Source organism: Ursus americanus, chromosome 22, assembly GCF_024610735.1.
Source record: "Ursus americanus isolate L20-20 chromosome 22, mUrsAme1.1.p, whole genome shotgun sequence".
NCBI classification, from domain to species: domain Eukaryota; kingdom Metazoa; phylum Chordata; class Mammalia; order Carnivora; family Ursidae; genus Ursus; species Ursus americanus.
The window spans coordinates 5,640,203-5,656,707 of NC_142148.1; the positions used below are offsets into that span (position 1 = coordinate 5,640,203).

Genomic DNA, 16,505 nt, shown 5'->3' on the forward strand with positions numbered 1-16,505 from the left:
GCTAGACACACTAATTCATTTGCAACTTCTCAAATTTAGGCTATTATTAGTTTTGATACTAAAAAGATACTTCATGCCTTAACATTAGTTGCATTGTAGAAGTTAAATAAAATATTTCTGCAGACTTTGATGGCATTTTTACAATATTTTTTCAAATAAAATTTACAAGTCAAATAATGTATACTTTTTTATAAATGACTTAGAACATAGGATAGAATTCAGTGCCTACAGAGAAGGATAAAGCCTTCTAAAGAAAATTGTTTGGACAAAAAAATATAATTAATGGAAAATTATTTTACCTCTACGGAATTAAGAATATATGTTCTTTCCATGACAGTATCTACTGCTGAAAACAAAACTAATGAAAAGCCCTCTTGCAGTCACAAGCTATATCCTGATGTATTTTTATATCCATCCTCCAAATTTTAATTTGTTAGGTAGGTACACTCTGGAAAGATAATCTGATGATAGGAAGGTCAAAGCTTGAATTTCTGCCTTCATTTTAGAATCTGCCATTATTTCCATCTGTTAATAAAAATAAAGAGCAGCCGTGATCGAGTCCTGTGCTACAACTCTGTTGACTCAAACTAGTAAATCTAAGCTGTTTTATTCTCAAAAACCATGGGCAATAGCTTTTAGGTCAGCCAAAACATTCCAGAGCATTACAGAAAAAAATCTCAGAAGAACATCCAGTATGGATGTCTTCGATAACTAGGAATGGTCTGGGGTCTTTATGTAATTTCTTTCTTTTCCTTCTTCCCCCCATAAACTATGCTACAGCCATAGACGATGCACATAGAACTATGATGAGGATAAAAATAGTTCCACCCCATCCATCTGATCTTATCTATTAGCGTTCACAATTCAGTGTTTCAACAACCATTTACTGCCAAACACCACTCACATTAGTTGTTGGCTATATAAAATTTCAAGGAGGATATTTTCAAAATATTATGTGAATACCCACTATGAAAGTTAACGGCAATGAAACATACAATACTTGAATTTTAGAAAGAAACATACTTCTTTTCTCCAAAATGGTTGGCAAGTAACATAAGGTCTTTTCAGGACACTGTCAAGTTTCATCTGGTCCCGTTTTGTCAGCGGAATTAAAGTATCTCTAGGTATATTTAACCTAGAAAACAACAGATGAAAAAATCAGCAAAAACAGGGCGTTCCTATAACTTTAAGGTCACATAGTTATTTGTATTTATTATGCTACTCAAGAAACTCAGAAATAACAGATAAGCAAATTAGTACAGATCCCTCTTTTAAATCCAGAATTTAGAGGCTCTGGCACATCCTAGACCAGCAAGGATTCTAGTTCATAGTGGACGTCTGCTCTAAATTGTTGTTTCCCTTCCCATCACACACACAGGACAACGACAAGAAGAACACAGACATTGGTATTAAACACAATGCCAATAGCACTACCATCAAGGGTATGGACGCCCTGTGGCTCCCAGGGCGCTACAGCCTCGAAGCAGTGAGCTAGAGAGTACGTGTGGCCGGCAGCAAGAGTCACTGTGGGATCTCAGGTTGCACTGAGCACTTCATTCTCTGTAATTCACTGAGAACTTTCTGGGCCAAGGAAGTTAGTCTATCACTAGCTTATTTTCACTTATGCGTACGCGTGTGCACACACACATAAACACACCCCTATCTAGTTTTAAGTTTTTAAAAAAGTGGATTGTAATTTTTTCTTGGTGTGTGTTTTAAAAACAGGACAGGAGAGGTCCAGGATTTATGTGTACAGACTACTTTTTGAAGTCATGAATCCTTTTCCCAGGAGAGCTCTAGTTTCAAACAGTCTTTTTAAATGTCCCCACAATTATGATCATTTGCCAGTGGCAGCTACCAGATAGGGTGACAATTTGATTAAAAGTAGGTTGGGGGGGGAGGCTAGAAGATTTCCCATGAAGCCGTGTTTGTGTAACTAACATACTTTTTAAAAATTTCATTGTCCATTTACTTGGAGGGACTCTGAGGGCACTGATGGAATTTATGAGCTGCAGCTAGAGTTTCTGCAAGCCCTTCACCTTAATAATTATCAGATCACTTGTCCTGAGTTTGTGTTAGGAAAGCTCTTCATACAAACAGATCACCCCCAAGGGATTTTGACCATGACACATACACCAAATGGAGCAAAACTTTGATCCACTGGAGTGTAAATATTCTAAAATCAAAAACTAAATGTTTTCTCTTATGCCCTTATTTTGTAAGAAGTGGCGATCACCCAAAACCTGTTCATGTTCCAAATTTAGGAAACAAGGAGCAGGTACCAAGGTTTGCTCACTGCTTAAAGAAATCCTATAAACACGTTTAAGTTCATTCACACTGGCCAATTAAAACCATAAAATATTTTTAAATATCACATTAGCAGAGATGAATATAAGTGATCATGTCCTATGCTGAGGGGCAGGTGGGCTCCCGCTCTCCAGGGAAAACAAAATAATTAACCTATCCGGAGGGCAGTCAAAATCTTAAAAATGTGCATACCCTTTGACCCAGCAATTCTGGGAATTCAGCCTTCGGGACTAAGGGACTAATTAAACATGCAGGTGAAGATTTAGTTACAGGAGGGCCCATCAAAGCTCTATTTATCAGAGATTTGGAAACCACCCAAATGTCTGACTACGAGGCACTGGCTGAATAAACACTGGTACATCCAGAATTGGAGCTCAGTAATAGAAGACACTAAAATGAGGTCATGGATTCGGAAAAGTGATTTCATTGTGTTGTGTGAGAGAAGCAGATTACAAAGTAACAAAGTATGATCCCATTTTTGTGAAAAAGTGATGGCTATGCACAGAGAGTAATAATCTACAAGGATAAAGCTGTTCATCAGTAGGTGATTTTTATCTTGTTACATAATGATATTTTTTCTGTAATGAACATATATGTTAAACTTGCCAAAATTTAGGTTCCCAAATGTTAAGCAATCTTAAAATGAGATTTTTTTCTTAACAAAATTAACATTTTAAATCTATGGTAAAATTGATTCATATGGCAAACAAAGTTGTCAACGATTACCATTTAACTAGATTCAATGCCTTACACTTTCTGAGAATAAAAATATTACAAAATCTTAAAAAAATAAAAATTAAAAAATTAAAATAAATATTACAAAATCTTTTAACCATAAAGGTAAAACAAAAAATATTTTCTAGCTGAAAGTTCTGTTAACCAAATTCATTCAAGCATTTTCATAATTGAAACAGAAACATCGATGAATTTAACTCATAATTCTATAATCCTGAGTCATAGTGACAATATAAAAAAACACATTAAGAACTTTCCAGTGTAGTCACTTTTTTGGCTTATTGTTACATATTATGAGTCATCATTTTAAATATACTAGTTTTACTAAAACTAAATTAATCTAACCGTTTAATATCGGAAGGGAGGAGACCAAGCCATCTAATAGCTGGAACTGTGAGATTACGGGCCTCAAAAGACATCGCCTAAAATAAAGAGGAAACATACATTAGGTGAGGCTAAGTTGCAGAAAATCAGCATCCTTGTTTTTGCAGCCACATTTTTTACTTACTAAGGATAAATACGAAAGATTGCACACTCCCCGAACCCACAGAGCTAAGAAAATCACCAAGACTTTTGCTAACCTGGGCTTTCAGTGAAGGTTTTAAAACTGCTCTAGTATTTCTGTATTGATTTTATATAAAGTGAAACTACAAATGAAACTCTCTTACCTGCAATTATTGTTGCTCATGATTCTGTACTTTAACATCTTGCTTCACCATCCCTTTCGTCTAAATATATACGTCATATAAACAAATCTGTCAGGGACACTCAAGGTGTATACCAGTGGTGCCCAAACTTTATCATGCATCAGAACCACTTGGGGTCCGAGCCTAGAGATTCCAATTCAGGAGGCCTGGATGGGGACTGAGATGTGCATTTCTAGCAAGTTCCCTGGTAATGCCAACACTGCTTGTCTGGGACCATACTCTGAGAACCACTGACGTACGGTAAGTAGTTCATACTCTAGCGGTGAAATTTGGTGATGTTTTCATTTTTTCTTATGGTGGGTGTAAAGGGAATTGGCAATGTCAGAATTCAAGGTTACATATAATTTTCAGAGTTTATTTGGCAACAGACCTTGCTGTTACCCTGAGGTCCCACAGTTACTTCAGCAGGCTGGGAGAGTGGAAGATAATAGTGCCTGTTGCCCACAGCTAATCCCACTCTGTCATCTGTGGTCACTCTGGTCTTTCCAGAAGCTGGAATCACAGCCACTAAAACAGATTGGCCCTAGACTAGGAGAGTAGCTCCCCAGTGCACTTGGGGGTTCCTCAGCTAACTTAGGAATGGGAAATGAACGCAGCAACTGCTCTGATGAATGTGAACTATCTCAACAGTGGAAAAGGAAAAATACTTTTCTGTACTTACCATAGATCCATACTTGTAGATGCACATTATTTCTATGCCTGTGAAAAGAAAGTCACCTTAATGGTTAGTCTCCTTGTACATTACAGGTTAGATCGTGTGCACTCTCACATTTTACCTAACACCTGCAACTTTTATTTTCATAGACACAGCCAATAAAAAAACTAACGATTCAGTTCAATGGGGGCAAAAATGGCAATAAATTGCCTCAATGATTACAGTCATTAATGTAAATCTAATGACCATCTTCTTTTAAAATAATTTATGAAAGTGTTCTAAGAGCAAAAAAGCACAATCTTAGGTACGATGAATAAGATTTAGTTAGGACAACTACTTCAAACAATCCAACGACAAATCACCATGTGGATCGGCATCGACAAGAGTGAAAATAGGAATGTGAAACGTATCCCACAGCTTCTTGACCAAAAGTCTTGTGTTCAGATCAGGGACCCCCTTTCCCTAAAAGCAAGATAGAAATTATGCATTTTAATTCCAGCAGAATGAAACTGACAAAACCTTTTCCTTATCAGTAATTTAAAAGTTAGAAAAGTTAGATCACCTTCAATTTCAGGTGGAAGACTAGTATGGAGTGTGAAAAATGTACATTCTACACAACAGAGTGAAAAAGCCCACCTGCATTCATCACTGTGACTCAACTATCCCAGTCCTGGGAAATAATTCTAAGGAAACATTTCAGCAGAAACAGAAATAATAAGAATTGGACATATCTACCAACAGGGACGTAGAGAGGCAGCGTCGCACATGTCACTCAGCCTGAGTCCTGCAGGTGTCCTTGATCACTTCAGTGTTATCGACTCTTCCCATGTGACCCTCTAGAGGGAAGTTGACTACCCGTCCCTCACGGATGCCTGCAGCTGCCTGTGTGGCATCTCAACGTATGCTTCTGTGTTCCTTGCCATTCTTGGCATATATATATATACATATATATATATATATATATATATATATATATATATATATATATATATATATATATGTATATATATATGGCGTATATATATGGTGTACATATATAAATACATGTATATATGTGTATAGAATCACAAGGTCCCTTTGATGGAATTCATGCAATTACCTGACACGCAAACCTGCGGGAGGCAGAACACAGAGCAGCTCCAGTGTTACCGTATTACAGTTGAGACCAGCAGCCGTGGGGGAATGGTATGTGGGTGACTCTGAGAGCCTGTGTAAACTCACTGTGGTATTAGAAAACCACTAGTATTTAAGAATTAGAACCACCAAGGGCGCCTGCGTGGCTCAGTCAGTTAAGCATCTGCTTTTGGTTCAGGTCATGATCTCGGGGTCCTGGGATCAAGCCCTGCATGGGGCTCTCCGCTTAGTGGGGAGTCTGCTTCTCCCTCTCCCTCTGCCCCTCCACCCGGCTCGTGCTCTGTCTCTCTCTAATAAAGTCTTAAAAAAAAAAAAAAAGAATTGGGACCACCACCTTGATTTTAGTCAGATTTGAGGATGTTTAAATAAATGCCTTGGAAATTCTTACTCTATCACCCCAAAGAATGTGCCATATCAATAACAGAATGTTGTGTGAGCTGTAGATAATGTTATAAACCCCTCTTGCCAATCACCAAAGTAGTATGTTAGTCGTGGCCTTGTAGTAAAGGGAGATAATCTAATACCGTAACCATGATGCACGGGGACATTCTGTTGCAAAAGTTGTCATCTAGGAGTCGCTGAAATGTTGCATCTTTTTCTACAATTAATAGAAATTTTGCATCTGTAATTAAATCTATGATGTTAAGGCTGATAATTCGAAGCCAAGAATATTTCTGTTTAATTGCCAACTAAATAGAGGTGCCATATAAATCAGTTCTGAAGCAGCTACATAGTATATTCCTTTTTACCTTCAAATATATAGACATCTGTTCACATATTTAGATGCCTAACTCTCCTACCAGAAAGGGAGGTTTAGGCAGAAACCATGTGTGTTCATCTGGACCACTATAGGGTCTAGCTTGATGGTTACACATTATGAAAGGTTGGTTTATCAAATAATGAATGAATGAACATTCTACAAGCTTCAATACTTTTCCCACTCAAAGGATACTTCGAATTCCTTGAATATTAGATGGCACAGCAACAGCCTAAGTTAACAAAAGAAGAGAGTTTTTATTTTAAATAAAAAGTAAGTATAACCACATTTAAAAATGTATCACAAAAATCCCGTATTTTCATTTTTCTCCGAATATACCAGTCATCAGAGTTTTATTCCTCAGTAGGGAAACAGTAGGAAACAGATTTACTCCTCAGTAAGAAGACAGATGTGCCACCCAAACTACTTCCTAGCAGGTGAGAATCTCTCGGAAACTTTGTGGATACGTGGCTTATGCGGCAGGACGTGATGAATTAAAGCCCTCCTTATCCTAGAGCGCACAGGTGACGTCTTGCTTATTTCCAGACGGCTGTGCAGGTTAGTGCCATGGGCTTTCCAGGTGCCAAAACCCAGCAAATAGTTCAGAATTAAATAGATCAATTTCCCAACCAGGAAACTGTATAAAGATTACATAAATAATCATGCTAAAATAGCCAAGCTACATTCTACCCGAAGACAACAGCACTTTTTTCAAAGGAAAGCGTATCTTTGTTTATTTTAATATGACATTGGACAACTGGTGTATTTTAAAACTGTGTAACGGACGACCTCCTAAAGCATACGCTTATTCACCCTTCAGTTTTATTTGAACATCATAAGCTCCGAAATCCATAAGAAAGCAGGAAATAAAATACATTTCAGAAACAAAGTTTCTAAAAGGGAGGTAAAGCAGGTGACAACATCAATGTGCTTACCGTGGAACCACAGGTACAATGCACTCTCGTGCCGTCTTCCTCCATATACCTTAAGTTGCCAGCAATTAAACCTTTTGATGTAGATAACTGAAAAAATAATAGCCATATTTGAACACTTTTTTACTGACATGTTTTTTTAAGTTTATTTATTTAAGCCATCTCTACACCCGATGTGGGGCTTGAACTCATGACCCCAAGAGCAGAAGTCACATGCTCCACCGACTGAGTCAGCCAGGTGCCCCTCACTAACATATTCTATACGGCTGAGTCAATCCTCACGTTCACCTGCCAGATTACATGTATTTTAGCTCAGACTGGAATTTAAGAAGTAAAGGAGAAAATATGTAAGGATATTTAGGAATAAGAAATATTTAGTAATTCACCTCTTTTAGTCCATTCAAATATATTGAGAGTAGGTTATTTAAATTCATAATGAGAAAAATGTAGTATCAAAACAAAGCACAGATTACATTTATTTTCCTGTTATGATTTTACACAAATCTTTTGTCTTAAAATAAGATGTTATGTATTAAATGCTACTTACTATATGAAGACTCATCCTCGGCACTTTTAGCATACAAGAAATGTCATTGATAATATTGTCCACGACAGTCTGGTTACCAAAGAGTTGGCTGTCAGTATAATATATGTCTCTGTGAAAGTTAAATGTATATTTTTAATTAGCCATATTCTCTTTCACTATGACAAGTATTGAAGTATTATTTGTAGAAAGCTTTAAGTGGATGAAACACGACATATAAAGAAAGTAATTTATTACCCATAGTCTAGTCTTACGTAGCATTTCAAAACATAATGGGAGTTAACCCAAACTAACTCTCACATTGCATCTTAAAGGAGTAATTTACCAAAACAAGTATTTACCTTTTGGTTGCATAAGTGTTGCTCTGTACTAATTTATAAATCATGGACAATATTTTAAGAATCAGGGCTGGAAAATAAGATACAATAAGCAAGTTACTCATCATTTCTCTCATTAATTCAAAAGACACCACTATCAAGGATTTCAACTACCCCCAGTTACTTTCCATAACATTAAAAAAATTATCTTTCCAAAACAGAAGTACTGAATACAGAGTAATAATTTCCTGAAGGATCAAATATAATTAATTGCTCCCTGAACAGCAAAATTGAGAGAATACTTTTCTACTGAATCATGTACCTTGAAAATTTATTTTGGAATTATAATCTGCTTCCTTGGTTATTGACAATGAAAAATTCTGTAACTTTATTTCAGGTGTAAGGGTGGTCTATTAAGGAACAACTAAAATTATTAAACTAGGAACAACTAAACCCAGAAGGTAACCAAACTTATTCTGTTACTAAAAGCTAAGAAAAATTAATTTACCAAAATTCTTAACTGATTTTGGTGAATCACTTTTGATTTTTCTCGTGGTACAATGAGATACCATCTGAAGACCCACAGAATCTTCAAACCTGTCATTTTGTTGAAAGGCAATAAAAAAGAATTAACTTCTGAACACCAAACAATATACACTTCATGTACTCTTCTTCAAATCATCTAAATCTGTATTTCTTCTCAACAGAGGCACCGAAGCTTTAGGACAACTTCATTTATAATCTTAGACAATTCCAGATAAGTATTTTTTCTCAACAGAGGCACTGAAGATTTAGGACTACTTCATTTATAATCTTAGATAATTCCAGGTAGTAATTAGGTAATCAGCTTTGTGACATAAAGAGGCACTAAAATAAAGTGTTTAAAATAAGTGAATTAGGGGCGCCAGGGTGGCACAGCGGTTAAGCATCTGCCTTCGGCTCAGGGCGTGATCCTGGCGTTATGGGATCGAGCCCCACATCAGGCTCCTCCGCTATGAGCCTGCTTCTTCCTCTCCCACTCCCCCTGCTTGTGTTCCCTCTCTCGCTGGCTGTCTCTGTCTCTGTCAAATAAATAAATAAAATCTTAAAAAAAATAAAATAAAATAAGTGAATTAAATACCTCTGAGTATAATGTGTGGATGTGTGTGTATTTAGTGTATAATGTGTGCTATTTAGTGTATGTAAACTATTTTCACATATTTCACAAGTTTACTAGCATCTTGCTCATTTTAATATTTACTCATGTATTAATTTTGCTTAATTTAATAAGTTTTGAAATGTTATATTTCTGATTTACCTCCAAAATTACATTAAATGAAATAACAATTTGTAATAGGTTGTTAAATTGAACTGCCAAGCCTGTCCTAAAGGTGGCAGAAGGCACCAGGCAAATGGGCCGGGTGTCAGCTGCCTCAGGGCTTGATGAAATCCATTCTGCAAAATGATGCAAAATAGTTTCAAAAGTTTACAGTTTGTATTAATTATACTGACCATAAAAGAATACTAGTGACTAAGGAGACTCAACATTACTTTTATTGTGTTTCTGTAACTCTTACTGAGAACTATTGTAGTCTTTTTCATGATTTAGATTGTACAGACTGAGCATCTGAAAAACACAAAAGCTACGAGCAGGTTGGAGGGCTTTGACAAAGCTATTGGCTGATTTTACTCTTTTGGACACATGACTTAGCAGGGGGCAATCTACCAGGAGAAAGAGCATTTGAAATGTGCTCTGTGTTCGGATACGTTTCTTTTCCTTCCAGTATCAGGATTGGTTGTAACTCCCCTGAGCAAGTGGTTTGCTTTTGTGGTATTTCTGCAGAATTCCACTGGTCCTATTTCCCCCCTCTGAGTGCTAAAAAGCTTAGATCCCAGTTTGGAGCCTGTTTTTAGCAGAACTGTAAGACTTTATCATTTGCATTTTGAATTCTAACCTCTTCTGGCGCTTCATTTGTTGTTCCTAGCATTGTTTTCCCTTTGCCTTATCTTTCACGCCCACTTCTAGTTTATATGACCTTCCTATGAGGTATGTATTTTGTAAACTTCCTTAAATCCTTCGAGGCAGGGCAAAAGCAGTAAAAAGAATGAAATCAGACTAGAACTCTAACTCGAATAAATTCAAATAATGACATAGATACTGTATTTAAAAATTAAAAATGCAAAATGCCCACTTTATATTTTCCCAGCTTGATCTGTTTTCTATTGTGAATGCGGGTGCTTCATTCCTTGCCACGCTTGAGATGATGCCTTGGATAACACTTTCTATAGATGCAAGAACCTCAGAACTGAAACGATAAACACACTATAATTCAATCTTAATTCTAAATTAGACCTTTACGATGTGTAACATTTCCCCCAGATCAATAAGAAAGTAGGTTTTTTGTTACATTGGTTGTTTTTTAAGACAAGGCTATTCACCTCCATACTGATCCCTCCCACTAAATTTTGACATCGGCATTGCACTGAAACAACTGTATTTATAGTGGTTACTTGCAAAGAAATTTCATTTGCTTGTAATTTTACTTCTCAAACAATTAACAATTGAAGTAATATCTTCCTTTTAGACAATATTAATAACTAGACAACATGATTTATAAATCCTACTTAAATTCAAACTTGTTGGCTTGAAATACTACTGATAAATGTTTTAATTAAAAATGATGTAATATTGGCTTTGAATTTAATTTCTTTCCCAAAAAATGCAATGCAAAAATATTCCAAAAGAAATATTTCTTATTGTAGCACATCACCCTGATTGATCTCATGCCTTCAATCTGCCCTTTTGAATTTTAGTGATACAAAGAGAAAAAAGTTTAATCACGACCATGGAAAGACTTGGCAACCATTACACCACTTTACAGCAGAATGTTAAAACCTAGCCCAGTTTTCTGCGAGCTGACTTTTAATTTCACAAGCCATCAGCTTCAAAAAATGTTGTTCAGTTATAAATACCATTAGCGTATTGCCTAAGAAGGGAAATCAAATTAAATCTAGAAAATGCGCAGAATGTAGAACGTTCTAATTCCCCCAGAAACTTCAGAGCTTGCTTTGAAGATGCACGTTATCAGAAAGCAAATCTTAAAACAATCAGTATTTTCTAACACGGAGAAATAAAAACTGACTCAAAGAAAAATCTCATTCATTTTTCCAGTTCGGGGGGGGGGGAAGTTGCAAGGTAACACTGTGACAAACTTAAATACAATTAGATTAATTTGCATCTGAAACTTAAACAGGGGACTTCCATTCCCTCCTTTCCTCACCCTCATAAGCTCTCCCTCAAACTAAATACTTTCACAAAAATCCGTTTGCTTGTAGGTTTTCCACTTTTGTGTGTGTGTGTGTGTGTGGTGTTTCTGTTTTGGTTTGGTTTTTTGGTAGTTGGCTTAGTCTTCTTAAAAATAAGACTGTAATTTGTTTAGGCTGAAAAACTTTGCTGATAAACCAGAAAAAAAGATCCGGGGGGAAAAAAAACAACCCAACATTTTAAGTAAGAATGGTCAATAACATAAACATATTCTCTGTAGCTGATTCCGAGCGGGGTAGCTGGAGCATCTCAGTAATCCGTCTCCTCAGCACCTGGCTCTAACCAACCTCGCGAGCCGCCAACTGCTTTAATTGATTTTAAATAAATCACTTAAAATGTGTGTACATTCTCTCCAAGTCAAGTAAATCGTTGTCTCATTATCAACCACTTCCTTGTTCATTTTGATAAAACCCGGATTGAGTGGGAACTCCCAACATTCATCTTCCCTCTTTCTCTTCACACACATACACAACCCTGAAAGCTTTTTAAATTCAAATTGTATCCAAAAAAATTGTGTTTTAAACAAACTCAAAGCCAAACTATACCCTAAACTCCCCGACCTCTGAGAATCTTAGGAAACCTGTGAGCCTTGCTCGCTGTGGGGCTGCTCCTGGAACATTCTAGAAGGGGAACATTCTAGAAGACCGGTGGGGGGGGGGGGGAAGCAGGGTCTGTCACCGGGCTTTTTGAGTTCAAAATAAGAGCTAAAAGCAGAAAAGAGAGGGCTCAGAGGAAGGACCTTTGTCAGGGTTCGTAAGTGGCCGGCGAAGGGGGTCGCCCCTGGGGAGAAGTCAAAGAGCGCCAGCCCTGTCCCTACAGAGCGCTTCAAGCCCCAGCCCCGCCTGGCTGAGGATCCGGCTCCTCTCTAACTTCCGAGCATGCGCGCCCCAGAGGGAGCCCGCCTACCTCGAGGCCAGACGTGTGCCCCCGCCCGTGGGCTCCCCACCGCCTCTCCTCAGGGCGGCCAGCAGGGAAGCCCTGTGTTGGTCCAAAACTGCGAAGAACGAGGCCTCGGGCCCCATGGGCGCAAAGGCCATGAGGGCCTACAGCAACGGAAAGGTCCAAGAGCAGGAACCCCACTGGCGCCCACGATGGCCCTGCCAGGCGCTGAAGCCCAGCCTCCCCGGCAGCCTCCCTGGCGAAGACGGTAAGTCAGTTTTCCCACACTTTCTGGCGGGGCTTGCGCAACCTTGCGCGCCAGGCATGCGCAGAACGCCTCGCAGTGAGTGGAGGGCGCAGGCGCACAGGGTTCAATTAGGCGCAATCCCGCCTGGGCGGGGGGGGGGGGGGGGGGGGGTGGGGGGGGTGGGGTGGTAAAGTGTTGGGCCCGGTGGGGAACAGCATGACCTATTTGGGATGTTGGACCCAGTTTTCCTTGAAATGGATTTATGGGTGTTTTGTTTTGTTTTGTTTTGTTTTGTTTTGTTTTGTTTTGTTTTGTTTTGTTTTGTTTTGTTTTGACGGAGTAAGGGGTGGTATTTAAGGAAAAATAGTACCAGCGATTTTTCATGAAAAGAAATAGTTCTGGTGATCCACCTGTGGGCCGGACGCAGCGCTAGGCTCTGGGTTCAGCTGTGGTCAAGGCAAACAAAATTCCTGACCTTACCAATATTTTTATAGTAGCCATTCTCTTAATTTTCATAGCCATCCCAGGAGGGTCCTGATGTGGTCATGGTGATTTTGCAGGAGAGGAGGAAAGTGAGGTCCACAGCTGAGTCAGGCTGGGGTAACAGCCCAGTGTGGTCACTTTGAAGGGTCGCCAGATTTAGCAAATTAAAATACAGGACACTCAGTTAAATTTCAATTTCAGATAAACAACTAATACTGTTTTTTTTTTTAAGGATTGACATCCAATTGTTGAGACATACTGTTACTGGAAATTGTTTTGTTGTTTATCTGAAATTAGAATTGAACTGGAGATCCAGTATTTCATCTAGCAATCCTGACATTGGCCCACATCCTTGACTGGCAGATTCGGTGAGCTGTGTCCCCCCCAACTCCCCCCACCCTCTGAACCTTTGAGCAGACGCTAGGAATTTGGAAGCCCCAGGGAAGGACGCTTGCCTCTTGGGGATGATGTCCTTGAGAGAGAGGACAATGGGGAGAGACTATAGCAAGGTAGGTCCCAGGCCTGTGGTGGTTTGGTCCTACAGGGATGGGAGGCCAAGGGCTTTGCCCCAGAAGGGCCACCTGACAGCAGGCCCCCTCCAGAGAACTATTGTGTTCCCTCACTTCCTGGTTACTTGATATTTTAAAGTGAAAACTGCTTTGCTGTCAGAAATAACAATGAACCCTCTCTGTTCTTAGTGATGGCTGCCTGTGCCAGGCACTGAGCTGAGGGCCTTGCTTATTATTATTACAAATACTTCCTCATGCCTACTCTGAGCTAGGAAGCCTTGGTTACTGAGGACACTGCTGTGAACAAGGCAGGCAGAGTCCTTGCCCTTTGGGAGCTCAACCTTTCTAAGAAAAGGATAAATAAGTGAACACTGAAATCGTGAGGTTGGCGAGGTGAGAAGTGTATTTAAATGGGCAACCTTAAGAGGTAAAAATTATTATCCCCATTTCACAGATGAAGAAACTGAGGCTTGGAGAAGTTGAGCAATTTGTGCAAGATGGCACTGTGGTATGTGATAGAGCTGAGAGGTAAATCTTGACTCCACAGTCAAACTGCTACCACGGCGATAGGAGGCACCACTGCAGGGAATGTGTGGTAATATCGAGAGCCTTTTCTGGTGGTGGAATTACCCTCTCTGGTCTCGGTTTTCTCCACAGTGAGATGAGGGCGGTGCCACAGGTGGGCTCTCATTTATCATCCTCAGCAAGGAACAAACAACAGGCCTTTGAAGGGAGAGGGCAAGTCAGTGATACCAACTGGGCTTGTCTGCTGGGAGGTGTCTCTCTCCTAGGACTAGAACCACCTGTCTGGTTGTCTCTGCCTCTCGGAGGGACAGGCTGTTCTGTGTCTCGTAGCGCTCCACTCATCCAGGAGCCAACGGCCTCGCTGGATCGGACATGAAATGAAAAGTCCTGAGCTGGGCGAGGGCACAGGGAGGGGATCGACACAGAGAAGGGAACAACCCGTAATAAACCTGGCCTCCTGCAGGGAGAAACCACAAGGGGCAGACTTGAAAGGCCTCGCTGTGCTCCTGCCGGCAGACCAAAGCGGGAGGCGTTAGCTGTCCTTCCAGGCAGCGGTGTTCTGCCTCCAGGTATCCAGGCTGCACTCAGGTAGCGTGCAGGCTCTGTGGGCACCACCTCCACATCAAAGTCAGCCCTCCCAGCCCCAGGCCCCGAGAAGAAACCAGAAAAACAGTTTCCGCCCCTAGCAACAGCTTGCAAATGAAACTCTTTGCAGGGTAGTCTCCCTAGTGGGTCGTTTCTTCCTGCTGGCCAGTTACGCTCCGCACAGGGACAGAGAAGGGTCACAAAGCTGTACTAGAGCTGCTCTTGGGAAAATGGAAAGCTTTTCCCCAAACCCCACTCGTGGGCCTTTCGTCTGAACCCAGCCTGACATCCAGAAGCTTGTATGAGAACCAGAGCCCCCATGTGGGTTGGCAAGGAGCATTATTTATATGAGGCACGATTATTGTAGGGAAGGATGGGGAAGCCCTTTCAGCAAACCAGACAGGAGAGGACAGAACGCTAGTTACCTTTAAGCAAGGTGGTGTCGTTAGCAAATGTAAGCGGATTTTAAAGTATTATAGATTCTTGAGAAAAAGAAGTAAATGCTACAATAATTTATTTCTTGGGGCTTCAAGCTGGTGTTTTTCTTTTGTATCTGTGGGGTTTTTTTAGGTTTTTTTTTTTTAATTAAGAATGATATATGGTTTTCTTAAAGTATTTGTGTAATTCAGAAGGTATAGAGTAAGAGTGAAAGAAACTTCCTCCCCTTGCAGCCACTCACTCCCCACCTTCATTTGTCCTCCTCTGGGCTCTGTCATATTCTGGACCCTGGAGTTATTCCTTCGTGCCCCAGGGCCTTTGCACTTGCTCATCCTTTAGGAGTTTGGAATGTTTTGTCCTTTTTCTCTTCTACTCCCTGCTTTCCCTCCTCCAAATCCAGCTTTGCTAATTCTCCTGTATCCTTCAGATCTCAGTCTGGCCATCTCCTTGGACCACCCCTAAGTCTTGACCCCTGTTTTCCCCATGTCTCAACATGCCTGCATTTCTCTACCCTATCAGCCCTAGGGGGTGAGCTCACCCAATACCTCACGGTTCCACTGTGCCTGGCACACAGAAGGCACTCAGTCGTGTTTGTTGAATAAACGAATGACCCCTTGTGGGACTATGTCTATTATCTACTTGTAGTATTTCCCCTCAGACATCTTTCTGTACATGCCCAAATAAGCACCATTTTTTTATATGAATAAGACACTACTCAACATTCTTCTGGGATTGCTGCCACTGGTCATAATCATAACCGCAGTTTGCTGATGGTCGGACACCGAGCCAAACGCTCCACACACAAAATCTCATTTACTCCTTCCCACTGTGTGAGGGAGAAAGTTGAGGCTCGAAGAAGTATAAATAAAGCTTCTGGGTTTCTTAGGCATATGAGAAAACTGGCAGGAACAGTGTCTCTGCCGTCGGCTACTGCACGAGATGGCCTCAAAGTCAAAGGACTTTAGTTCTGATGAATTAATTTGCCATTTTTCGTAGCCATTGATTATATAACAGGATGTGCGATGTAAAGCAGATCAATGAAAGGAAGATAAATCAAATTTTAATAAGATCAGCAAAACATTGGTGAGCATCTGGGTCATCTTACTGATGCGGGCATGGTGGTGTTTGGGGGTTTTTAAAAAGATTTTATTTGTTTATTTGTCAGAGAGAGAGAGGGAGCACAAGCAGGGGAAATGGTAGGCCAAGCAGTCAAGGAAGAGGCAGGCTTCTGGCTGAGCAGGGAGCCCGATGAGGGACTCGATCCCAGGACCCTGAGATCATGACCTGAGCCAAAGCAGATGCTTAACCGACTGAGCCACCCAGGCGTCCCGTGGTCGTTTGTTTTGGACCCAACACTGGCTTCCATGGCTGTCAACTCAACGGCCAAACTTTTTCACCTACATCCACCCCCTTCCCAACCTTTCGTCCAGATTATTTGGAAGCAAAT

The 16,505-nt window shown here is 40.2% G+C and overlaps 1 protein-coding gene across 2 annotated transcripts; it reads right to left on the bottom strand.

The window, feature by feature from the left end:
* Nucleotides 1-374: 374 nt before the first annotated feature.
* SPO11 (SPO11 initiator of meiotic double strand breaks) lies at nucleotides 375-12,429 on the bottom strand. Of its 2 annotated transcripts, XM_045808473.2 has the most exons (13): nucleotides 12,299-12,429; nucleotides 10,260-10,373; nucleotides 8,597-8,685; nucleotides 8,113-8,179; nucleotides 7,775-7,883; nucleotides 7,231-7,317; nucleotides 6,491-6,527; nucleotides 6,063-6,172; nucleotides 4,767-4,866; nucleotides 4,411-4,448; nucleotides 3,388-3,464; nucleotides 1,024-1,135; nucleotides 375-525 (listed from the first exon to the last, which is right to left on the bottom strand). In XM_045808473.2, exons 1-13 carry the CDS (start codon nucleotides 12,427-12,429, stop codon nucleotides 406-408), a joined length of 1,191 nt encoding a protein of 396 aa, XP_045664429.1. In that variant the 3' UTR covers nucleotides 375-405. The 2 variants fall into 2 exon arrangements, with proteins under 2 accessions (XP_045664429.1, XP_045664430.1); XM_045808474.2 differs by lacking the exon at nucleotides 10,260-10,373.
* Between the last annotated feature and the right edge of the window lie 4,076 nt (nucleotides 12,430-16,505).

Coding starts and splice junctions, on each gene's coding strand:
- SPO11 (XM_045808473.2), bottom strand. CDS start 12,429: ATGGCCTTTGCGCCCATGGGGCCCGAGGCCTCGTTCTTCGCAGTTTTG. Junction 8,180..8,596: donor AAAATCAGTTAAGAATTTTG/GTAAATTAATTT, acceptor CTTATTTTCCAG/CCCTGATTCTTAAAATATTG. Junction 4,449..4,766: donor TGTCGATGCCGATCCACATG/GTGATTTGTCGT, acceptor TTCTTTTCACAG/GCATAGAAATAATGTGCATC.